Raw genomic sequence first — 27069 nt, 5'->3', positions numbered from 1 at the left:
GATGGAAGACGTGTGTGCGCGGGAGATAAAATTAAATATTAGGAGAAGGAAACAAGACTGGAGTTTACGCGCCCAGGTGCAAACCAAGTAATATCGCGTTAACATCTCTTCCAGGGCGTCGAGGTTTCGTGATTAAATATATTAGTTTCAAGTTTAATCCGCCCGTTCAGATTACCTAGAAATTCTGTGCTCAGGAGGTTAGGGGTGGAGTGGGCCATGATTTTGCAATACAGTGGTCCCTGAAAGAGGTATAGAAAGACGATGTTTAGAACTAACATTGCTTTAAAATAACGCAAATTAATTTTTATATTTACAAGTTAGAATTAAAATTACAATTGATTTTTTGTGGTTTACGTATTCGATATTTTTGTCAAAGAATTAAAACATTAGATGCTATCTACTTGGTTAAATCCAATAGTAGATGAGATTGGTATTGAATTCATTTCTTGCAGTTACAGGGTATCAAAATAAACATGAGAATTATACAGAATTAACAGAAAATACCAGGGTTTTTTCAAATATTTTGTACGTATTTTGGCGTGAAAGCTTGGGGAATGGAGATATTCCAATATGATATGGGACGCTCTGTATATAACGGGAGATGTTCCTCAGAGGCTTAGTCAGGGGGTATGGGGGAAAATCCCCCGTATGACAAGTGAAATCCTAGTACAAAAAGTACAAGCAGTACAATAACCCTCGCATTTAATAAGTGAAAATCTTGCTTAATAAAAAAGATATAGATATACTTATCAGAATTATCATGTCCAAATGCCAGTATTTTTCATTTATTCTATTAGATCAAGTAATGAAAGTAACTAGGACTAATAAAAAGCTCTGAGTCTGATTTAGGTTAGTTCAATCGGACATTAGTGCAAACGATATAGCATCGAAACATTATCTGAAAATTATCTCTGTATAGAAGACGACATTGAATACATTATTCCACAATCTACAATACGTAACATAGATATACAAGAATATAGATCGCTAAAATGCAGACTGCAAAGCTGAACATTGGACAATCCCTTGAATTTTTAAGTTTTATAGGTTTTTAAGGCATATTTAAGTTCTAAAACCAAAATGTTAAGAAGTTAACTATAATTTTGCATTGTTCCTTCTGTAGTTCCACGAATTTCTTAAATCCATATTCATAGATATCAATTATTTGCAATCAAATCCAATCCAATATTATTCTACACATATTTACACCATCATCATTCCTTCATCTGTATATCCATCGAAATCAACGTTCTTCTATTTATCAAAAAATCGAGAATTTACTGACATTGATTCTAATGAAAACATCAATTTACTCCAAAATGATAGAAATTTTGAAACATTGTATTTACCAAAATGTTTGCATTACATTTCTTACATAACAATTCTCTTGAAAAAATCATAAAATATTTTAAAATTCTAACTTTAAAATGTATTCTTGTGTAGTTAAGGTCTTGTGAATATATTGACACTTTACCAAAATATACATATTTTCAGGTTTGCATCAAACTTTTAAACTTTAAAAAATATAATTATTTAAGCAAAGAAAATTAACGACAAAATACGTAAAAATACGTAAAATAAAAACCTAAAAGTTTAAAAATTACTTGATAAAAAGTATACGCAATTATTCGTAAAAATTCGTTTCTGGAAAACTTGAGCACTTTTTAATTAAAAACCAGTTATGGTATGATAAATACATAAAGCTGCGTAAAGTTCTTTACCAAAAGTTGAGCATACGTAAATATACCTAAACACAAGGATGTAATGCAAGGAAAGTTAATTGCGGTTGTGTATACTCTGCGTACTGCGTACATATTGAAACCAGTTCTCTTTTGGCGGAATTTGTAAATAAGAATAGATGCATCCGTGTTCGTTTAGTATGTCAGGAGGTTAAAAGCATTAAATTTTGATAATTTTGATAATTCACATAGTTTCCTATGACCAGAATATTTCATTGATTTTTATTATGTGAAAGATGTATCCCATGTCAGGCTCTAACATCCGTCTTGTGTTTACATTACCGCCTAGAGACAGTACACTGCAGTACAAAAACTACAAAAGATGCGTACACTTCTGAAATAACTTTCCTTGCATTTTATCCTTGCCTAAACATATGTATACCCAAAGACTTTGCTAATTCTGAAGTCAAGGCGTTTGAAATTTATTCAACTATTTTGTACGCCTGGACAGCTGTATTTTGACTTCATTGGTTATTTTGGTTGTTTGAGAGTCTAACGATCGACAATAAAACCTTAGTTATTTAACATATTTGTGAATGTTTTGTGCTAAACGTTTACTAAAATCAATGATATTAATTTTTATTTTAAATTTATTTAATCATTTGTTGGATATGAGGATCGTCTGGTGAATTATAGCTGAATTTGTGATAAAGTTACGCATCTCTTGTGTATAAAAAATAGCCAATAATTGTTGGTGAAAATTTTCATGTGTCGTAAAATACTTTTTCTGAGGTTCTATGGAATGGGATTTCAGACGATGAAGAAGAATGGGGGCCCGGAAATTTCCAATAATATAAACGGTATATAAATTTTCAATTGATTTATGGGGATTTTGTTGCAAAAATATCCACCATGAAAGAAAAGAATACCACAGAAAGTTTCGTTAAAGTTGATCACAAAAGGTTTGAGGCATGAATTATTGGAGGATTTTAAAAAGTCAGACTGAAGAAATACATTGGTGAAAATAAAACTAGACTCAATTTTTAATTAAATAGTTCAATGAACATAAAATACCACAATTGAGCAGTGAACATGCAGATTGCCTAAATGTCGTCTTCAAATTCCGGAGTTTTATGTATACATTACAAATTCAATGAATAATTCTGGTAAATTCAGGTTCGTCGGTGCCAACGCCAAGCAAAGTAACATGGTTGATACCCAACTGCAAAGCCAACCAAGAATAGGAAAGTCTGCTTTTACAATACCAGCAGATCCCCCCCAAAAAAAGTTTGGACGAAGGCTCTTTAATTGGATCCTTACGCTGAAAGATCTCAGAGTGTGTAAAAACTATTTCATTGTTAAATAAATATTATGACATTATAATTTTGATAATTCATTTAAATCAGGTAGAGAGATAATTCAATCTTGAATGAACAAAAAATGAGATAATTGATTACTATTAAAAAGTACAAGGTTACTTCCATAAAAGATAAACACTTCATATACTTCAAACCAATAGTAAATGTTATAAGGGACTGATAGATGTAATTTCAAGTTACCAATCCATTAAAGGTCCTATCAACAACGGTACCATTTGAATATTTATCTGGGTAACAATGAGGAAGATATCGTTGTTATTTCATATTAAAAAGTGACGAATTCTGTTAAATATGTACAAATTAAAACTTTCAAGAATAAGATAGAAAAACTGAAGTGGTTTTCTTGTTTTGTTTTTAAATAAATTCATTACAAAAGACGACATTATGAAACGTCAACAGTGTAAAAAGTACTGGATTATTAGAGAAGACGACATTTGTAACTATCGTTGGATCACCCACAAAATGCGTCAAATTTGATTATATTTTCTGATGTGCTATCTTTAATTAGCAAAGTCTTTGCGCATAACTATATAGAGGCTTTCGTATTTTTAGGTTTTCGAGTTAATAGGGATTATTTCATGTGTAATAAGACATGCATATTAAAAAAAACCGGTCATAACGTCTTTAATAGTTAAATCCTCCAAAAAGCATGAGTATCTAAACTAAGACATTTTTTGAAGAAGTGAAAATTATATACATTTGAAAGATACAGGGTGTCTCACAAGAATTCAGGGTGTCACACAAGAATACAGAGTGAAACATGACAGTTGGTAATAAGTTTTAAATGCCTTCCATATTTGTCAAGTTGTTAGAAATTCCAAAGTGAAAAAATAAGTAAAATGTATTTGAGTAATTTAGATTTTATTAACGAATTAGACTGCGAGAAAAGTTTTTAATATCTAATATATAGTATATGGAAGAAGACATTCAAAACTATTCAGCAACACTCATGTTTCGTGGGACACCCTGTATGAACCGGGTAATAAAGTAATAAAGTTTGATATTTATATATTTGCGTTTTTGGTATAAAGATGGTCACTTAAAAATTTTGTTTCGAAAAATTGTAATTTGTTTTGTTTTTTTAATCGAGAAATAATAGAAATGTTATAGATTTCCAGGGATTAGATTTAGTGTTACAATATTTATTATTTTGTATTCTGAAACAAATAAAGATAAGAACAGGCCTACAGGTGAGCCGTTAGTTCTAAAACTACATCACTATAGTGAACTACTACAAGTCGTATTGTTCTCTAAAATTACTAACAAAGGGACTGTACACTGTAAAGTTTTAATCAAGGGGTACAAAATGGGTGGATATGGAATGTATATGGTGTATATGTTCATATTTATATTTGCTGTGTATTTACTCAGGTATACTTTAAACTTATTTTGAGCTTTATTTTTCATATTTTGATTTTTTATTGTGCATTGTTTTGATTGTTTTAATTAACGTACTGTAGAACTTTATTAATAAGTGTAAAGTGACAAAAATATTTTGCTAACAAGGCTAAACATTCTATTGCAATTATTATTTTTTATTTCGAAGTATAATCAATTTGCAACTTTTACAATCTGCAAATATTTAATTCCCATGCAATGTTTTGTATATTTTAATAAATCTAGAAACCCCTGTTCAAATAAATAAACAATCTAAAATGCATTCTTTAAAACTGTATAATGTGTTTTATTTTTGAATTATATTACAGTATAAAACTTTACTTCTCTGTAATATTATGCTTATTGAGTGACACACTCACGTTTTTAAACAGTTACTTTTACTTTTAACAGATACAGTTACAAAAAAATACAAAAAACACTTACATATCGCCACGCTTTAATAGTCAGAAGGAAATATAATATGCGACATCATTGTGACGTTGTGTGTCTTCATTTGACACACAAGTATGACATAAGGAAATTTATTTTATAACAAAGTATGAATTTAAAACTGTTTTTTTACAAATAGCTCTTAAATGAGAGTAATTATAATTAAAAACATAAGATTTCAATATAAGGGGATATTAATATTAACATTTTTTGTGTTATTGTTCAAAATTAATGGCCTAAGGAGCAAATCATAATCATGATCATAAAACTGATATTAATAATAAAGAGGCTGATAGGAATTCATTATGTTTGATTTGATATAGGAGGGGGGGGGGCAAAATTGCTCGAAAAAGACAAGTTACACCTCATCATGAGGAGTCTAGAGTGGGGCACCTTGCCCCCCCCTCCCCCCCCCCCCCATTGTTTACGCCCTTGTTTCAGTTTTATAATCCCTTCACTTATACATCAGCATAATTATATTGTTTAATAGTTACATGGGATTCTCCAGTTTAATAATAATCATCAAAAGAAATTATTTTGAAATGAAAATATCTGGAGATAACAAAATAGAACTAAGTTTTAATCGTAATTGATTAGAATATATTACGTTGATTTGAGATGGAAAGTAATAAATGAGATATTTATTTGGTTAAGCCTCAAAACTTCTACACAATACTTTTAAGCTTTAGCCAGTGTAAGATAACCTGTTTTGAACCCTATAAGTCTGGGGGCCGGATCTGAATCTGAATATGAAAATGAAATCAGATGGCAGCTACTACAGTTAGAACTAGAACACTGTGTAATAGGAAGACGACATTAAAACAATGTTTTAGTATAATTAAATACAGGGTGTCCCAAAAAACATGGGAATTCAGTGACTGCCCAAACTATAAAAGTTTATCTATAAGTGCTTTATAACTCACACTCTCTGAATCTATTTCTGTACCGATCAAAGATCAACTCAACCATTCGTATTCAGAGTTCTATATCCAACTAACTATATTTAAGTCTAATGGTACAGGTAAAAATAAACAATTGATAATACGGTCAGTGAACTACAGTAAAACCCTTAATAACGAATACATCGAAAGAATTCATCAAATGTTGTATTCTTCACTTTCTGAAAATGGAATGTTGCAGATATTTAGTTTTTTAATTAAATGATTATATGGAACTCTTTAAAACTGTTCCTGCATATTCATGGATATTTATTTATTTTCGTAAATACTGAAATTTACGTAATATAGTATAAAATTCGTTGAAAAATTGTCAAGACGACATTTGATAAATTCTTCCAATGTATTCGTTATTAAGGGTTTGACTGTACAACGATTGATCATATGTACAGAATGCAAATATATATTATTAGATAAATATGTAAAGTACAAGTTATTATTATTATAAATTGATTGTCAATGAGGTTTAAAAGGCTGAAGCAATTTATATAATCGAATACGTTTCAAATTATCGTTGTGACTAACTTGGTTTTACAGAAAAACAGTCTGACCCACAATTACAATCTATCTATTGATATTAAAAATTGTAAAATTCAGGTTTTTCTATATTCGCTACCGTATCAGAGTAGAACTAGAAGAACTAGCTAGAGAGAGAGAACAGAGGGAAGCAAGGAGATCACATCAGAACGCTCATCCTTATTTTATCAGAATCATGCAGCAGAGAACAGAACAATTAACACAGGTTAGAGAACAGAACAGCCAACACAGCACAGGTCAAAGAACAGAACAATTAACACAAATTAGAGAACAGAACAGTAAAAACAGGAGACCAGAAAATTTAACAAAGGTTAGAGAACAGAACAGTCAACACAGCACAGGTTAGAGAACAGAACAATTAACAAAGATTAGAGAACAGAAAAGTTAACACAGGAGAACAGAAAATTTAACACTGGTTAGAGAACAGAACAGTTAACACAGATTCGAGAACAGAACAGTTAACATATGAACAGAACTCGTATAACACAGGTTAGAGAACAGAACACTTAACACAGGTTTGAGAACAAAACATTTAGCACAGGTTAGAGAACAAAACAATTATCACAGGTTGAAGAACAGAATAGTTAACACAGGTTAAAGAACAGAACAGTTAACGCAAGCGGGAGGGCATAAAAGTTAACCCTATTCCCGCTGGGAGGGGGTCAATTTGACCCCCCCTGTAGTTTTTTTTACATAACTCAAAAAGTATTTGTCTGAGGCTGTTGAAATTTTCTGACTTTTCTTACATACCCAAAGCCCTCCCTTTAGGCCTAAAACCGGGCTTTAATACTAACTGCCTGAGTCCTCAGGCATAAAGACGATATCGAATTCGTCACTGAATTCCCATGTTTTTTGGGACACCCTGTATAATAGTCTACTTATTGTTGAACATTTAGGATAGAACTGGAGATGAACCTACGAGGCCTTCAAGATATTGATTAATTACAAATTGGACTCTACCAGATTCTTAATTGTTTAAAAATTATATTCATTGTATGATGAGAATAAATCATAATATATCTAATCTTTTGATATTCTATTCTTAAAAACCATTCATTATACATTTGATTTTTTTTATTATCATGGACATTAGACACATTTGATCGACTCATAATATAAAGTTAACAATTAGCAAACAAATTCATATTTAAACGAATACATTGTAATCATAAAATTTTAAATGTATTTTTTTCAGTTCTCTATTGTAGATCCCGAAACCTCGACTAAATCAAATGCTACTAATATCGTAGTGATTAATTTATTCCAGGAACACTTTTAGACGCTTGACATGTAAAAGGTTTGAAATGTCGTCTTAAAATGTTGAAATTCTGTATTCATATAGGATTCATGCTAAAGATAATTGTTACAAAGGAAATTAGTGAAATTAATCTCTTAAACTAATCAAAAACTCTAAGATTTTACTAAATAATTAGCCTAAAACTTGTTGAAAGATTGATTTCATCTAACATTCGTTTTTCTTTGCAACAGTAATTTGCAGATTTAAGATAAATAGAATTTTAGGAAATTTATCAGAATTTTTCACAAAATGGAAAACCGACGATATCTTTAGAGATATTGGTTTTGTCATTTAAAATGTACAGAAAAGAATGATGGTTGAGGTCAAGGTTATAATGCAAGAAAAGTTAATTGCAGTTGCGTATACTCTATGTACATATTGAAACCAGTTCTCTCTGGGTGGAATTTGTAAATAAGAATAGATGCATCAGTGTTCGTTAAGTATCCGAGGAGGAATTAAAAGAATTAAATTTTGATAATTTTGAGAGTTCACATAATAGTTTGCTATGACCAGAATATTTCATTGATTTTTTATGTGAAAGATGGCTCCCGTGTCAGGCTTCGACATCCGTCTTGTATTTGCATTACCGCCCAGAGACAGTGCACTGCAGTACAAAAGATGCGTAAACCTCTGAAATAACTTTCCTTGCATTATAACCTTGGTTGAGGTTAAATGTGTTTATTACCGGATACACCCCGATTTACAACGGTACCCTTAAAATCTTACTCTTTTTGAAAATGTGAAAGGTGTAGTCGTTTTTCTAAAAGTGTTAATTTATCCCTTGCTTCTTTTTCGGAGAAACTGCAACTGACAATAAACAGTTTAAAGAAACTTAAAGGTTGATATCTAAATCATGCTTAATCAGACAAAGCATTTCACGATACTATTGTAAATCGGGTATTTCAATATTTTCTTTAAATTACGCTTACAGTCTCTTTAAGCTAGGGCTGGGCGCGTTAACGGTGGAACGATCGTTCTTTGCCGAGAACGAACGGAACGATCAAGAACGATCCCATCGTTCCGAAAAAAAACGAACGCTTAGAACACGTTCTTAAAAATATTGGAACGATTAGTAAAAGAACGGAACGGAACGGAACGGGAAGACCGTTCTTCTACTCAGAACGGAACGGAACGGGACGGAACGGAACGAGAACGGAACGATAAAAAAAAGAGGAACGAGAACGGAACGATTTAGCTGAAGGCCTTCGTTCTAGAACGGAACGGAACGATTTCAAAAAAGTCGGAACGTGCCCAGCCCTACTTTAAGCTGCTCTAATCTTTACTGATTAATTAAAAACATTTTATAATTGCCACATCTTCTTAAAGTCAGAACCTAACATAATATCACAGACAATTATCTTCGATATAATGATTTTACGATGATTTGTACCTCTCTATCCTTTTAATTTTAATTCCGACAATGTATAGATGTATACATGTATATATGCATACAATATGAGGAAAAAGGATGATTATAGTCTCAGAGCTTGAAACTATAAATTGTCTCCCCCTGACTAATTTTTAGCAGAATTTCCCCACAAAAGTTTGTGAATCTTTATTCAATCAAAACTAAAAAAGTAGTCAAAAATGTGACAGTAGATAAGTTCAATTAAATTCAGAAATGTCAACCAATTTAGAGATATATAAAATCCCCCAATAAAATAATAGATTGTACTGTTCATTATAGATTTTACAATAGCACAGCTACTAGTTGCACATTACTCTAAATGTCCTTATAACTGCTTTCACTCTAATCTAAGATTGACCATTGGTTAAATATTGGGATAAATAACTAAAAGTGTGAATTTAATACATACAATTTTGTGAATTTTCTTTATCCCTGTAAATCCGGTTTTTATGAAATTTTAGAAATAGAGAGAAAATTTTTTTGCTTTTCTATACTCACTTGAGATTTTTAGAGGCAAAGAGTCAAACAGATTTTATTCTCGACTACACCCCCCCCCCAAAAAAAAAAATCTAAAAACATGGTTTAAAATAAAAAACCAATTGCTAATTACAATTTAGCTTCAGACCACAATATTTTAACCACACGTCGGTCAAAACCTCTCCCTCCTCTTCATTATATAGCTTAAGAAAACAAAATGTTTAAAATAAAAAACCAATTGCTAATTACAATTTAGCTTCAGACCACAATATTTTAACCACACGTCGGTCAAAACCTCTCCCTCCTCTTCATTATCTAAACGCTTATTTCTAGTGGACCGTCTAAAATAATATTTCTCTATAACAAACATTCTTTAGATGGACCGTCTAAAATAATATTTCTCTATGACAAACATTCTCTAAATGGACCGTCTATAATATTATTTCTCTATGACAAAAATTCTCTGGATGGGCCGTCTATGATAATATTTCTCTATAACAAACATTCTAGAAATGGATCGTCTATAATATTATTTCTCTATAACAAACATTCTCTAGATTGACCGTCTATAATATTATTTCTCTATGACAAACATGCTCTACATGGACCGTCTTTAATATTATTTCTCTATAACAAACATTGTCTAGATGGACCGTCTATAATATGTTTTCTCTTTAACAAACATTCTCTAGGTGGACCGTCTATAATATTATTTCTCTAAAACGAACATTCTCTACATGGACCGTCTATAATATTATTTCTCTATAACAAACATTCTCTAGATGGACCGTCTATAATATTATTACTCTATGACAAACATCCGCTAAATTGTTATAAAGGATGTTTAATGCTGCAGTTACTTTGTTACAATTTGTCCTTCAATTTATCATGAAACATGAAGATTTGTTCAATAGATTTTTATAATACGCGGCGAAAACACGTAAAATCAGAGCAGACAGTGCGCGCTTACGTGCGTATAGCTAATAAAGGACATGCATATATTAATATTAGCAAATGCACGTAAAGAAGGATCAAGTTAGATAGGACGGTATAGAGTAATATCTAGAGTGACACGTTCAATTCACAACGGTATCTTTGAAAACTTACTCTGAACAGAAACAATGCAGGAAATTGGCTTAATTATACAGTATTTAAGATGGAAAAACGATGATATCTTCATTATTGTTACTGAACAAAGGTTTAAATTAAGGGTAAAGTTGTGAATCGGAATTTTTGACAAAATATCAATCTTTCAGTTTAATGGAACTGAGTTTTTGCCACAAATTATGATTTTACAATCGCCATATCTTTTCAACCTGATGATGGTGTAAACCCAGGGAACAGGAATATAGGGAAAGGAAATGGCGCTGGTCCGGCAAGAGAAAGCCAGTCGCACTGCTTTGCAGACCAGTTCGAGATTCTTACGTACTGTATAAACCTACAGTACACACCTTCGGTACTTTAAACTGACACACACTCTTTTGGTACAGACACACACACATGACGTTTCCGCCCCCTGTGTAAACCTTTAATATTTCTAACTATCATTATTTGATCTAAAATGAAATATCTAAGGTTTCCGACATTCAAATGCAAAGAGAAAGGGATAAGAAAATCAGAGTTTTTGACAAAAACTCAATTCCTTTGTTGATGTTTCTCAATTACAAACTGAAACAATGAATAGGTTTACAAGCCTTTTTAAACCCAAGTTATTAAATGTTATTTGAGACTGCACTCTTAACATGTAGAATGATAACCAGAAAACTCTGGAATAGGAAGTCCACTTTTAGACTCAAGTTATGACTTTTAATATTCCAATAACATTGAGGCGCAGGAATTGTGCAGTGTAAACAGACCCATTTCACTTCATAATTGAGTTAAACATATACTACAAAGCTATTTGTTTTGCAACAATAACATAAAATGCATTTCAGTATATTGCTTTAATGTTGTCTCTTTAGTCTACAATTTTCTGGTTATCACTAATGAAGTTGTTGTTTGTCATCAAAGGCGCAATTGAGGTCTTTTGTTAGAAGGGGGTTTAGTTTATTGTAAATTAAATATGGGCCACATCATCACATGTGAACAATTTGTTCGAACAAAATCCACAAATTTCAAACTTTTTTGGGTAAACTTTATTCCAAAGTTTCCATATGTAAATTTTCATGTTCACAATTTTTTGCTGGATAACTCTAAATGAAGGTTGAAAAAGTCAACTCTTGAGAATTCTGAATAAGATGTTTAGTAGATATGGTGTCATTAATTTTAATAGAAGGTGAAACTCATGACAGCTTAGAGACGAGGAAACTGTGCATTTTGTTTTTTGTTTTGCATTTTCTTGATCCTTATCTTATCATGGATCCTTGATCCTTACACTTCATATACCTTATCCTTTATATACCTTATCCTTTATATACCTTATCCTTTATATACCTTATCCTTTATATACCTTATCCTTCATGTACATTTACCTTCATATACCTTACCCTTCATATGGATACTCAACCCTTCATATACCTTACCCTTCATATGGATACTCAACCCTTCATATACCATACCCGTCATACATGTACTCAACCCTTCATATACCTTACCCTTCATGTACATTTACTTATGGATACTCAGCCCTTCATATACCTTATCCGTCATACATGTTCTTAGCCCTTCATACAAGTACTCAGCCCTTCATATACCTTAACCTTCATGTACATTTACTTAGCCCTTCATATACCTTACCCTTCATATGGATATTCAGCCCTTCATATACCTTATCCGTCATACATGTTCTTAGCCCTTCATACAAGTACTTAGCCCTTCATATGCATTACCCTTCATTCCTGTACTTAGCCCTTCACATACCTTACCCTTCATACATGTACTTAGCCCTTCCTTTCATACCTTACCTTTCACATATGTACTTAGCCCTTCATATACCTTACCCTTTAAACATGTACTTAGCCCTTCATACATGTACTTACTACTTAGTCCTTCATATATGCACTCAGCCCTTCATATACCTAACCATTCATACATTTACTTAACCCTACTTATAACTTACCATTCATACATGTACTTAGACCATCATATACCCTTCATACATGTACTTAGCCCTTTATATACCTTACCATTCATACATGTATTTAGCCCTTCTTATACCTTACCCTTTATACATGTACTTAGCTCTTCTTATAACTTACCATACATATGTGTACTTATCCCATCATATACATTACCCTTCATACATGTACTTAGCCCTTTATATACCTTACCATTAATTCATGTACTTCGCCCATTATATACTTCCTTGATTTGAACTCTTCCCACACTTTATTGATACTTACCCTTCATATATATACTTTCTTGATACTAGCCTATTACCCTTCCTTTACTTCTTTGGTACTTACTCTTCATATACTTCATATATACTTACCCTTTCTTGATACTGATCCTTCATATACTTCCTTGATACTGATCCTTCATATACTTTCTTATACTTAGCCTCCATTATACTTCCTTGATACTGATCCTTTTATACTTCCTTGATAATTATCCCTCATACACTTCATTGATACTGATCCTTCATATACTTCCTTGATACTGATCCTTCATATACTTCCTGGATACTTACCCTCCCTTTACCTCCTTCATCCCTGATGCACTTCCTTTATCCTTATCCCTAGCAATTCCTATTATGAAGATATTACCCCCTCCCCTCCCTCCACATCAAACTCATGCATTTCCTATTTAAAATTTCTTCTGTTATTTCAACCCATTGCATTTATGATAACAATAATAAAAATAATAATAATAAGGCTGGTTCTAGTATATCTCTATATTTCCAAAGTAATGGTTTTGGTTAACAATGGTTTATTAATCACAGTGGTTAAAATACTCCTAATATTTAGTTACATACTGTATAGTGCATACGTACATAATATATACATTGATCTCACAGCCAGTACAGTTGCTCACTGTACGTTCATGTGTACATGTGTACAGAGGATATTCTGTACATGTACATTTTCTCTGAAGTAAGCACTTCGGTACAACAATTAGTAAATTAATTCATCCGTACAGTTTTCTTCATAGTTAAATTGTAAATTTTACTGTTAAATATACTGTACATTGTACATTAAACGGTACATAGTGTAGAATATAGCTTCTGGTACATTATTTGTATACATAAGCTGAAAACTGATAAAACCTTAATAAATTACTGTATTTTTATATTCTTTTTCCACTTAATCTAAATATGTTCTTTAACATTCCCCTAAAATATAAATTTTATAAATCTTCAGCTTTGGAAACTTTCTCGTTTGTTTTTAAATGAAAGAAAACCCAGCTGAAAGTTTCTCCAGACAGAGAACATATTGATTTTACTGGATTTTCAGGACTTACTATAATTTGCAGCAGAAAACTTAGGATATATCTCTAAGACATGTCTATTGAAAATGAACTTATTGCATGCATGAAAATAATCTTAAATATTATTGTCTATTATGAAAAAAATCTATTTTTGGTCTATGAAATGCTAAAAAATGCTTGGTTTTAGAATCAAGGAAGTATTTTTTTAAATTCAAATTGTATCAGAACTTAAAGGGACAGTAAAGGAAAAATGAAAGGGGATATAGGATGAAAGCTAATCACTTTAGCTCTTGATCGCGACTCATGAAAGTTTTATCTGATGTTCCTGTCTCGAATAATTGATATAAAACTGTGTTATAATTATACGAAAATTCATATATGTAAAATTTTGAAAATCTAAAACTTAAATCAGGTGACCAGAACTATCACCAATGGCAGAGCAGTATACTGGTCACTGTATCACGTGACCACTTTACTGCACTGCCATTGGTGGAATTTCTGGTCAAGTAATACGGACGTAAAAATAATATTATGAATGAAATCTATTGAAAATAGAAACAACAAATATAAAAGTAAACCTAAATTACAATTAGCTTTCTCTGGGATATCATCTTTTTCAGATTGGTTGCTGTTTTTCTGAGCATGGTCTGTTTAAACCTACTATTTCTATACGAAATTGTATATATCTGCATTTTCGTACAAGTTTGAAACAGCTTTATATCAATTCTCGAGTTAGGAACTTCAGATAGGCGTCTCAAGGGTCTCGATGAAAAGCTAAAGTGATTAGCTTTCAGCCTATACCCCCTTTCATTTTTTCCTTTACTGTCCCTTTAAAACCTTTTTTACTCTGTCCCTCTGGTTTAATTAAAGCACCTATGTTTGAGCAATCACAATAAACGTTAGAATTTTAACAATCGATTAAATTAGTCGTGGACTTCCATTGATTTGTCTCTAGCTTGATATGCACTATTGTTACAAATATTAGTAATTCTTTCTTTACTTCCTCAAGACATTGAGTTCTTGTAGAAGGTTGGGACTGGTATCTTGGTACTAGAGTATCCTTCTCTAGTATCCTTCCTGGTCTTAACTATACTTGGAGTTCTTTCAGAACTCTTATCAATAGATCTATCACCGGAGTCAAGGGAATCAACTGATTTAGCTCTGTAGGGAGAAGAGTTGATCCAGTGTTCGGTAAAATCTTGAAAAATATCTTTAGGGAGCTCCTTCCCTTCCGCAGCCAATCTATCCTCAACCTTGCTCTTGTATGTAAACAAGATCTCTTCCATTCGACGTAGGATCATCTCATCTGTCTCTAGTTCAAGCTCCCGGCTTTCACTCCGCCGTATAGGTTTTCTGGACGGGGTTGACTGGGTGCTTGTGATCACGTATCCACCGCTTGACTGTGGGGAACTTTCTTTCGAGCCGGAGTTAAACCGTTTTCTGGTTGGAGCAGGAGATGCCGAGGCAGTTCGAATTGGGCGTGGGGTAAATGTATCTGAGGCCAGGGCGGGTCGACTTCTAGAGGGTGTGGCGGAGGACCAAGTGCCGGATACACTCTTGTTTCTATATGCCTCCGCCGCTTGCATGTATCTGCTCTGACCCTTAGGAGCTCGGTACGAGCCACGCTCCGAGCCCCGACCAAAACCATTATCACTGCTCATTGACCGCGTTCTTTGTACGTTTGATGTCGTCTTCTGTTTGTGAGCGGAGGAGGGGGGAGGGGGAAGGGTTCTTAGTTGAGAACTAGAGGGTTTCTTGGCACTATTTAAGGTTGGCAGGTTTTGACTAGAATTGTTTTCAATTAACCCTTTCTCGGCCCTCGAGTCCTTTGAAAACTTGGGGATTTTCTTGAACAGATTAGCAAGCCGGCTTTTTGTAGCAGGAGAAAGGTGAGTTCCCGGATTTTTGAGCTCCGATATGCCGGGTTGCTCCGGGGGGTTTGGGAGCAGGGGAGGGGATGGAGATAAAGGAACCGTCTCCTCGTCCTCTGTAGAGATGGTAGAACTACAGTCCGAGGCTACTGTTAAACTTGAATCTGGACGACCTGAAAATAACGAAATATTAGAAAATGTGAAAATAATCTTGGTTCAGGTTTCCCTCATATCCAAGTATTATCCGGGTTCTATTTCAACTGGTTTCCACAAACTTACTCTAGGATAAGATAAAGTTTAAGAATTTACTGTTTTCTGCCAAGGAAATAAACTTTATTGGAAGTTAAACTTTCTCCAAATACATCAATATATTCATCCATTCATCCATTCATCCATTTCATCTTTGTTGCCAACCAAATCATTAATCTGTTATTCCATCTCAACATATATCCGGCCATCTACAGAGGGACCCATACCACTTTGGAATATAAACAAGAAGTTAAATTCATGATTTTAAATAGCCCAAGAAATGTAAAGCAACATGAATACAAGTGTATTCGTGATTTTCTGTCGTTGCTAGTGATGAGACATACAGGGTGTCCAATGAAACGTTGGTGAATAGTTTAAAATGTCTTCCTCCATGATTTGATAAATTGTTTGATACTAAAGAGTAAAGAGTTAAAAATGTTTTTAAAGAAATAAACTGCAAAAAGTCTTTGATATCTAATTCAGTATATGGAAGAAGACATTCAAACCTATTTACCAACTGTCATGTTTTGTGGGACACCATGTACATTGGCTTGTTTTTTTAACAACACTTCAATCATTTCAAAACTGTATTCTGTAAAAATTTGCTTTTTTAACATTGGAATATTTTTATCCTTAAAAGAAAATATTAGGGAAAAAATACCAAAAAATTAGGTTCTATGGTTCGTTAATGGTTCGTTTATGGTTTGTTTATGGTTCGTTTATGGTTCGTTTATGATTCGTCAATGGTTCGTTTATGGTTCGTTTATGGTTCGTTTATAGTTCGTTTATGGTCTGTTTGTGGTTTGTTAATGGTTCGTTTATAGTTCGTTTATGGTTCTTTTATGGTTCGTTTATGGTTCGTTTATGGTTCGTTTATGATTCTTTTATGGTTCGTTTATGGTTCGTTTATGGTTCGTTAATGGTTCTTCGTTTATAATTAGTCGTTCATGGTTCGTTTATATTTCGTTTATGGTTTGTATTTTTGTTTTTCTTCTCAGGGTCAAAATTTGGCATAGCTTAAGAAAACAAAATGTTTAAAATAAAAAATTCTGCATTTTGTGAATTTTTTTGTGAAATCTTTAAAAAAATTAAAACCCCTTCATATACCAAAAAAGATTCTGTATATTTGGCAATATAAACTCCCCTCCCTTGGCGGAGTTCTTGTTCTATTTTGTTAGTTTTTATTTGCTACTTTGAGAGAAATAAATGTCTACAGCACCAGAACAATTTGTAAATATCTAGATATAGACTTTTCAAGCAAGGAATATTAAAAATAGGAATATTCATGATGTCTACACACACATTTGGATGATTGCGTATAAATTTTTTATTGTATCTTAAATGAATGAAATTATCGGAATTCAAAATCTTAATTTTTTGAATTTTGGAAATCAACAGAAACATCTGCGAAAAAAAGTACATTAAAAGCCAAGATTGATTAAAAAGCACAATTAATGCTGATTCCTAGTGTTTCCTATTTCAATAAATATACATAAGAAACAGACCTGGGACAAATTTTTACAAAACAATTTAGGTTTCAACCACAATATTTTGGGAAATTTATAGAAAGAAATTTGAAATAGTAGTGAAGTATAAAGGGGCCGCAAAATATACAGACGGAGAAGGTAAAATCCAAGGTTATAACGCAAGAAAAGTTATTTCAGAGGTGTACGGATCTTTTGTACTGCAGTGTACTGTTTCTGGGCGGTAATGTAAACACAAGACGGATGTCGAAGCCTGACATGGGATCCATCTCTTACATAAAAATCAATGAAATATTCTGGTCATAGGAAACTATTATGTGAATTATCAAAATTATCAAAATTTAATACTTTCATCCTCCTCGGATACTAAACGAACACTGATGCATCTATTCTTGTTTACAAATTCCGCCCAGAGAGAACAGATTTCAATATGTACGCAGAGTATACGCAACTGCAATTAACTTTCCTTGCATTATAACCTTGGTAAAATATATGTAACCTCACCGGTACAACTTTGTGACTTTGTAGCTCCTCTAGCTTTGATTTTAAGCACAAGAAATAAAACATGTTTTTGGACGTGCGGGGGGGGGAGGCATTTTGAAGAGTGGACACAAGCACAAATTACACCAGTTTCCGCTCAATTGGTTTAAAGCTATACAAAAATAAAGGTTACACACCTGAAGTTCTTGAAAGATTTTCTGAAGTTCTTTCTCTTTTACATTCTTCCCTTCTTTCTCCTTCTCCCTCTCTTCCTTCTCTTCCTTCTCCTCCTTCACCTCCGTCTCCTCCTTCTCCTCTACCTCCTTCAAGTTTGCTAACATTTCCTTGACTAGACTTGTATCCCTCATCTGATACCTCAGAGCTAGAGTCACAAACTTGAACTCCGTCTCTAAATAATAATCAGTAATAATAATAATAAATATTCAGTTTTTCTTTTCAAAAAGAGACAACATAGACTTTTTTTAAAAGTGGGCTCTCCTAAAAAAATCAGAAAAACAAAGAAAATTGTCAGAATTAAACATATTTTAAACTAGATAACGATATCTTCCACATTATTGATCAGAAAAAGTTGTTCAACGGTATCGAATGTGAATAGAACATGCCCCTCCTTCGTTGGATATTCACGTGAATATTGCAGACACTCTTTTTAGTTTTCATTTTGGAATTAAAATATTATTTTCAATGATCTTCTTTTTTTAACATTGTTAAAGTACAATAATCAAAAAACAAAACTACTACTATAGTATATCAGCTACATATATAGGATTTATTTCGCAGAGTTTTCATTATTTTTTTCTACCTGTGTGTAAAAAGAATTAATGTTTAGGTAAACTTCTTTTAAAAGAATGTAAATGAATTGATAACTCGTCTCGATCTTTAAGGGTTGTTTTTAGCCCCGCACCCCCCCATATAAATATTGAATATTAATAAACATCAAATAGAGAATCAAATATGATGTTTTCTTTTGACAACATGGTGAATAATGATGAAGATATTAATAAATCCACGAAAACTGTTATTTAAATAAATATGTCTTGAATATTGTACTCAATTGTAACGTTCGAAAATAGACCTGATTATTGATTTAGTGAGCTTTGATGAAGTAACTTTTAGTTTAAAATTTTTAGACACAACTAGATCAGAATAGTGCCAACATATAGTCTCGAGATTTTTTAGTTCTGTTTTCACTCCTCCCAGAAACTCAAGTACGCTAGTTTTGTAAACATAGATTTGGCGGTTCCTGGTGTACATATTTTTTATTGGTTTTAGAGATTTAGATATTTTTTTGATATCTTCTCTTGAGGTAAATCCTGTACCTGTGTCCTGGTTCAGGGAGTAAACTACAGGATGAGTAACTTCTATACCCAGATACTTCAATGCGATCCTAATCACAAACAATTAAATAATAAATACTTAAAGAGACAGTACAGTGTAAGAGTAATTTCAAGAGATCCTTCGTGCAAAGATAACAATGTACTATTAACAACGGAACCCTTGAAAACTTAATCTGATAAAAAATGTGGAAGCAACAGTAGTTTTTCTGTTTTCTGTCTTGAACAGTGTTTATTTCTCCGTTGCTTCTTATAAACAAGGAATACGCTATTGTCACTTGCGCAGATAACCCGCGAATGCAAATAAACATTTTAAAGAATTAATACATAATTAGAAAAAACTTTAAATGGTACCGTTATAAATCGAGCATTGCCATTTTTGCATGGAGGGTCACTTAAACTAACGCTTACAGTCATTTTTTTGCTTTCAATAAGCTTTAACCATAAGTGATAAAAATTTGCCAAATTTGGCTTCATTTATAAAACAAAAAGTATCATTATCATACAATAAAAATGATTTTACAAATGATCCATTCTCCTGAGGGTGAACGATTATAGGTTCAAGCTTAATGCTGAAAATATGCTAATCCAGAATCTATTACAGGCTTTATTGTATATATATATATATATATATATATAAAAATATATATGGTATTATTTAAAGAGAAAGTTTACGAATACTAAAGAGGTCATTTTACAATTCTTCTAAATAATATGAGTATTCAATAAAATCTATCCGCATTAGAACTCATTTATTCTTGTTTTAATTTACGAAAACTGAAGGAGCAACATATTTTCAAGAATTTTTCAAAGAAAATATACACCCCTGCATAAAAAAAATAACTGGGTCAACAAGCAATACTAATTCCTTGGTCTTTCTGTTTGTTTTTTAAGAATGCTTAGACTATAAACAAAGATAATAAAAAAGATTTTAAGAATATTGAAAGATGGATAATTCAACTAATTGTCTGCGCTACCCGTCTCAAGTAGTTTAACCAACCGTACTCAGTTTAACTACTTTTTTCTTGGATATTTTTCGCCCCCTTTAAACTTTAGACAACTCCCCCTGCAGAGATTAATTATCAATGATAAAGTATTATATTACTCAAGCCTTAGGCTTGATAACAATTTATCATTTAATTCGTTTCAAGAAAGCATAATCAACATTCATTAAATGCATATACTCAGTACCAATGGAAAATAACATTTATTATACCACCACAATGGGTTACTGCCAATCTGCTCTGCAAAACATCATTTGATACCCCTTGGTAATGCACAATTTCATTATTTAAAATAAATATTACAAAATATGCGTTAGGAAAATGTGCAGTATACAAAAATAGACTGTAAGTGAGAAATGTGCAGTATACAGAAATAGGCTGTAAGTGAGAAATGTACAGTATAATATAGAAATAGACTGTAAGGGAGAAATGTACATGCATACTAAACTAATATCAAATTTTGAGACATCATGTGTTTGCTGTTTTTAACTGTGTCTGTATGAGACAATTATGTTACAAAATGTCATTAACCATAAATTTATATTGACTGTAGCTTTAGTTCTAGGTGGGCCTCAATTTTAAACCGATTCACAATTTTACCATTCTCCTTCATTTTTGCCCAAACAAAGCGTTAAAAGGTACCGCATTGAATCGGTCACACTACTCAACAAATGCATAATAACAAGGTACTAATGCAAGGAAAGTTATTTCAAAGGTGTACGCATCTTGTGTACTGCAGTGTACGACGGATGTCACAGCCTGACATGGGATCCATCTTCCACATAAAAAGTCAATGAAATATTCTGGTCATAGAAAACTATTATGTGAATTATCAAAATTTTCAAAATTTAATGCTTTTATCCTCCTCGGATACCAATTGAACACTGTTTACAAATTCCACCCAGAGAGAACTAGTTTCAATATGTACGCAGAGAGTATACGAAACTGAAATTAACTTTCCTTGCATTATGACCTTGCATAATAATGTTTAGTACAATATGTAAAAAAGTATAATTTAGCCTAAAGCAAAACTAAACCCACGGGTTTATACGCTGCAGGATCTTTATAGTTTCTCATCAATTATTACACTTACAAAATAACTGCTGCAATTTCTTTTCCACGTAGGTTTACTTGTCTATCTATCTATATGTATATACATCTATCTATCTATCTATCTATCTATCCATATCACACCGGACTAACCAGAGTTAGAGGCATTCAGTTTATTTTATTTGAAATCATACGCGTTTTGGTCTATAATTAAACAACCTTTAAGCTTACGGATTTGATTGTTTTATACTTTTTATTCAAAATGCATATGCCAACAAGAAAGTATATAAGAAAAAAGGCTAAAAAATGATGTTTAATAGAACAAATTGTGATCGAAAGTCACAGTTTTCTGGAATATTGACAGAACCGTCTAATCCACCTGATATATCTACTTAATCTATATCTTCTTAAACTAAGTCTAGAACATTTTCTATTCTATAAATCCGCTAGTTTATCTAAATAACAAAAAAATTAAAAAATAAAAAAATAGTAAAAAGCTAAAAATGTTACTAGAAAAAGGGCGCAAAGCAGCCTGTAAGGCCTAGTGAATCTATATATATATATATCTATGTATTTCTATGTATATATCTATTGAATCTATATATATATATCTATGTATTTCTACGTATATATCTTCCTGCCAATTAAACAGGTATTCTGCTAGTTAATATCTCTATCAATTCAAGGTTTCCAATCTACATATTTTATCATTGTATTTATCTTCTTGCATCGATCAGAAGCCACAACTTTTGAACCTTAAATCTGCTTATAAAGCGCTCAGTCAGCTAGTTCCCCTCCCCCAATGGCAGTTTAATCTTAATCTTAATCTGAATCCTAACCTTAATCCTAATCTTAATCGTAATCTTAATCGTAATTTTAATCTAAATCTTTAAACTAATCTTTATCTTTAAATTAATCTTTATCTTTAAATTAATCTTTATCTTAATCTTAATCTTAGTCTTAATCTTAGTCTTAAACTTAGTCCTAATTTTGGTGATCTTAATCTTAATCTTAATCTTAATCTTAATCCCGGGAATCAATTGTAAATTCCTAAATTTAGAAGTTCATGCCGTGGATACCAAGCTTAGCGCTATCCCAACCAAAAGTATTTGCCTCCGATATTTTACCTTGGACAGTTTACTCTGTTCTCTCTCCAGAGTTCCAATCCTCTGTACTCCTCCATGTGAGCCTCGAAGGGATCCGGAGGGGGATCTGGACCGAGGAAGGGGCGTGTGCCCAGTAATCCCCCTATGTAGATCCCGGGGGGTGCCAATATTCGCCAAACTTCCTCGGGGGGAATCCCAGTTCCTTGGTAGATGGATAGATAGGTAGATAGGTATGTAGATAGATAGATAGATGGATAGATATAAAGATTAATAGATTAATAGATAAATAGATATAAAAATAGATAAATAGTTAAATAGATAAATAGATAAATAGATAAATAGATAAATAGATAAAAAGATAAATAGATAAATAGATAAATAGATAAATAGATACCTTGAGTATGAACTATGTACTTGAGTATTGTACCCAGAAGACCTACGACGTGTTGCAGGAGACTCACACCTAATTAAATAAAAAAGTGCTAATATAATTTTCTAATTTTTTAAATATTTTTTATCCAATTTACGAGTAAAAATGCATTGACGTAATTTCAAGTGAACTTCCAGTACACATATGGTACCCTGTCAGAGCCAAAAGGATGAAGCTATCACTGTTATTCTATTCTTCAAACTGATTATTATTGTCCATGGGGGTTTCTTTATTTTATTAACTTGCGGAATTCTGACTTCAAACCACATACAAAATTTTGAGAATCAATCACTTTATAAGAAAAAATTCGAAATCTTTGACATGTAAATGGGACTTTCATTAAAAGGTCACTCGAAATCTCAACGACAATCGAAAAATTTATTCGAATTTGGAAAAATTTTAAAATATTGCACATGATTTTTAGAATTAAGCGTATAAAATTTAAATAAAAAATCATGTCCTGGCAACTTTTAGAGAAAACACACACTTGTGTGTAAGAAAACACAATTCATTCTCGAAACATGGATATAAAACATGGTAGCGGGATATAAAACATGGTAGCGGGATAATAAAGCATGCGGTTTTTATATCTACAGATTTTTAAGTAAGGTTAGTCATGGTTACTGGTTAGTTGGGTTAGATGAGTTAGATTAGTGACTATAGGAAAGGTTCTAACGGATCTATTTGAAATAAAATACATTGTTAATTTCAAATTTGTGCCGTAGCTCCGAGCAACATGTTTATATCCGTCACTTTGTTTTGAAAATAATCAGCTAGACATATTTGACCAGAATTTTGAAATCAAAATATCGCCGAATTAAAAAAAAAACATATACTTCGTTTAGAATTCAACAACATTGTTTATTTAAATAATAAATATTGAAAAATGAAAATAAATATAATATCAAAGCGTAAAGGAATTGCTCACCTATCTTAAAATACACATTATTCACAATATTTTGGAAATTCAGAAAGCATGGAAGGCATTTCAAGTGACCATCCATGCAAAGATGGCAATGCCTGATTCACAACGGTACTATAGTCTGACAAAAAACGTGGTAAATATCGTATTTTTTTCTGTCTCGAAAAGTGCTTATTTCTGTGATTTTTCTCGATTGATTCTTAAAGTAAGAAATGCGCAAGTCACTTCTGCAGAGAATCCGCAAATATAAAAAAGGGTAAAAAATTAATAAGACAAAAGTTTCCAGGGTGCCGATATTAATCTGTCATCTTTGCTTGGAGAGACACTTGAAATTACGCATACAGTCCCTTTACGTTTATTTCAATAAAGTTTGCAATTCCTTTAAATACCTGCACTACTTTACAAGGTCGTCTTCCAAACATACAGAGGAGGGAAGCATTTTATTCAAGCATAAAACATGCACAACAAGCTTGCAGTACGCTTACACGCCAAACCAAACCGGTCAAGCAACCATGCAGTAAGTTTTTTCCTTGTATTTGTATACATTTTCTCTAAATGAGATGTTACACCTTTTTAAACTATGCAGTTAATTAGTATTTTTTTTCATTTATTTTAATTAGATAAAATTTAAAATACAATTGAACAATTAATAATAATATAAAATTTTGATTGTATTTTACCCTGAAAATTTCAAAACTATATTTACAACTGAATTTATATTATTGAACAAATATTTTTAAACTAACATTTCCAGAAAAAAATTAATTAAAATTGCAACAATTTTCATGATAAAATGATATTAAGATATATTACAGGAAGTATATATTTCGAAAATCCCAATGTTACATAAAAATGTTATTTTCTAAATTCATGCAAAAATTGATTAAACTTCATAAAAGAATATAAAATTGGTTTAACTGAACAATAATCATTAAATGAAGTCATTTTTAAAATATGTAGTCATAAAAGTTTTTATGAAATTTAAAAATTTCCAAACCTTGAATTTGCATGAATCACAAGTTCACAACTGATTTTATTTCATCAAAATTCCCAACTAGTAGAATTGGTCATATATTACATTAAAAAGTTTGCATTGGAATCATTATATATGTATGTATGCCTATGTATCTTTGTATATCAAAAAAGAAATTTGTCATATAAAGCATACCTATGAAGAATTTTAATTCTTGCATAAAAGTTATAAATACAATAAAATTCATAATTTTTTTTTAAATTGTTCATGCATATATTTACATATATCTATTATCTATATGTAGAATTCATTAAAACTTAAAAAGAATTTATTCATATTTTTATATTTGTATATATGAGACAATTTAAATAATTGACGGCTAAATATACAAAATTTAACAATAAAAAAGAGGTGGGAGGACTCTTGGAGATTCAACCATAAAATCTTTACAAAGGTATAGATAGGGGGGGGGGGGCAAGGTTGGGTAAAATAACGCTTGTAAATTAGGAAATGGTAGAATATAAAAAGATTATTTTGAAAACTTTTTGCGAATAAAAGAAAAAAGAAAAATATGAAATTTAACTTCAGATCTCATAAATTCTAAATTTTCAAGGTTAGTTGATTTATACGTACTTTTTATACTTTATATACTTTAAACATGCAATATAGATTTTAATTTTAAAACCTTGTTGATTGTAAAGCACATTTATGTAATTCAGACTGTTTATGTCCTAAAACCGTGTTTTGTACATGCAATTTCACACCCTTCAACCTACTCAAGAGAACCGTTTCACGTGGTTTAAGAGAGCATAAACAGAGCTTAAGTACAGATAATGAAACTTAACTGTTGAAAACTGGAATTAAGTAAAGATACCCTAACTTAAGTTAAGAGTTCAATACAGAAAGATAAACTTCAGTACAAAGGGCTAAACTTCAGTACAGAATGTTCAACTTAAGTACAGAAAGCTAAACTTTAGTACAAAATGTTGAACTTAAGTGCAGATAGCTGAACTTAATTAAATAAAGATAGCTGAACTTAATTAAGTACAGAAAGTTGAACTTAAGTACTAAAACCTAACTTCAGTACAAAATGCTGAACTTAAGTACAGAAAGCTAAACTTAGGTACAAAATGCTTAACTTAAGTACAGAATACTGAACTGAAGTACAGAAAGTTGAACTTAAGTACTGACAAAAGAACTTAAGCACATAAAATTAAACTTAAGTACACGAAAATGAACTCTTAAACTTAAACTTAAGTACAGAAATAGAACTTAAGTTTAAAAAGGTTGTGCTTAGGTTAAGATTCAGTAACATATAGTGACCGAGGAATGTAAGTTCCAACAGCCATGAACAAGAAAGGAGGAAGGATACAATGTATGTTGTTCCTCAAATAAGCTTTAATGTTTCCAAGAAATGAATTTGCAACTTGTATTTGTTAAGATAACATTGAAGAAAACTTGGCTCATTATTGAACTCTCTTTATTGATTTCGTAAAACCCCGTAAAAAGTTCCTTCACTACATTATCTGTCAAGTGTTCACATGCACCAAAACCACGCTTCTTGTTGTATTATGCTTATCAACCAAAACCTTGTACAGCCTGTACATGCCTGTGCACTGTATAGGCTTACCATTGTACTGGTTCCAGATATAGAGGTACAGGTACAGAACCCTTTCTTATACCAGTATATACGTAGTTTCTAAACCAGTTAGTAAGTTAGGTAATTAGTTAGACAGTTAGTAATATATCTATAACTTGTTTAAGGTTCATTAAGTCTTTTTGGTATTAGAGCTAGTCAATAAAGAATAAGGTTAACTAACTCAAGGGTTAACTAACTCTAGGGTTAACTAACTCTAGGGCTAACTAACTCTAGGGTTAACTAACTCTAGGGTTAACTAACTATAGGGTTAATTAACTCTAGGGTTAACTAACTATAGGATTAATTAACTCTAGGGTTAACTAACTATAGGGTTAATTAACTCTAGGGTTAACTAACTCTAGGGTTAACTAACTCTTTGGTTAACTAACTCTAGGGTTTTCTAACTCTTTGGTTAACTAACTCTAGGGTTTTCTAACTCTAGAGTTAACTAACTCAAGGGTTAACTAACTCTGAGGTTAACTCAGGATGAACTCAAGACCTACGACCTAGGTTAGTATTAACAACAAACTAAATATCACATTTAAAATTAATTATTAAAAAATTGAACTAGAATATGAAGCAGA

General features: G+C 31.8%; 2 protein-coding genes across 3 annotated transcripts in view; one reads left to right on the top strand and one right to left on the bottom strand.

Moving 5' to 3' along the window:
• Positions 1-4264: 4264 nt before the first annotated feature.
• LOC111714174 (uncharacterized) lies at positions 4265-6739 on the top strand. The gene is made up of 2 exons (XM_023489225.1): positions 4265-4429; positions 6439-6739. The coding sequence occupies exons 1-2, from the start codon at positions 4365-4367 to the stop codon at positions 6722-6724; spliced, it is 351 nt and encodes a 116-aa protein (XP_023344993.1). The 5' UTR covers positions 4265-4364; the 3' UTR covers positions 6725-6739.
• A 7782-nt stretch (positions 6740-14521) lies between these two features.
• Positions 14522-27069, bottom strand: part of LOC111714172 (GAS2-like protein pickled eggs) — a 40078-nt gene continuing 27530 nt past the window's right edge. Inside the window, exons 10-15 of one of the 2 annotated variants that reach the window (XM_023489221.1) lie at positions 26477-26545; positions 22916-22984; positions 22543-22723; positions 19347-19414; positions 18207-18418; positions 14522-15969 (exon numbers count right to left, since the gene is read on the bottom strand). In XM_023489221.1, coding sequence (XP_023344989.1) covers positions 14930-15969; positions 18207-18418; positions 19347-19414; positions 22543-22723; positions 22916-22984; positions 26477-26545 — 1639 coding nt within the window. In that variant the 3' untranslated portion in view covers positions 14522-14929. The remainder of the gene's footprint in view (positions 15970-18206; positions 18419-19346; positions 19415-22542; positions 22724-22915; positions 22985-26476; positions 26546-27069) is intronic. The other variant, XM_023489222.1, reaches the window with a different exon arrangement.

This window comes from Eurytemora carolleeae, unplaced genomic scaffold (assembly GCF_000591075.1).
Source record: "Eurytemora carolleeae unplaced genomic scaffold, Eaff_2.0 scaffold1111, whole genome shotgun sequence".
NCBI lineage: Eukaryota > Metazoa > Arthropoda > Copepoda > Calanoida > Temoridae > Eurytemora > Eurytemora carolleeae.
Note: the sequence above shows the minus strand (reverse complement) of the source record. Positions and strands in the feature narration are given on the sequence as shown.

Excerpts from the sequence above, each read along its gene's own strand:
- LOC111714174 (XM_023489225.1), top strand. The coding sequence starts at position 4,365 with ATGGGTGGATATGGAATGTATATGGTGTATATGTTCATATTTATATTT. Across the intron at positions 4,430-6,438 it reads TTTGCTGTGTATTTACTCAG|GTTTTTCTATATTCGCTACC; the intron begins GTATACTTTAAA and ends TGTAAAATTCAG.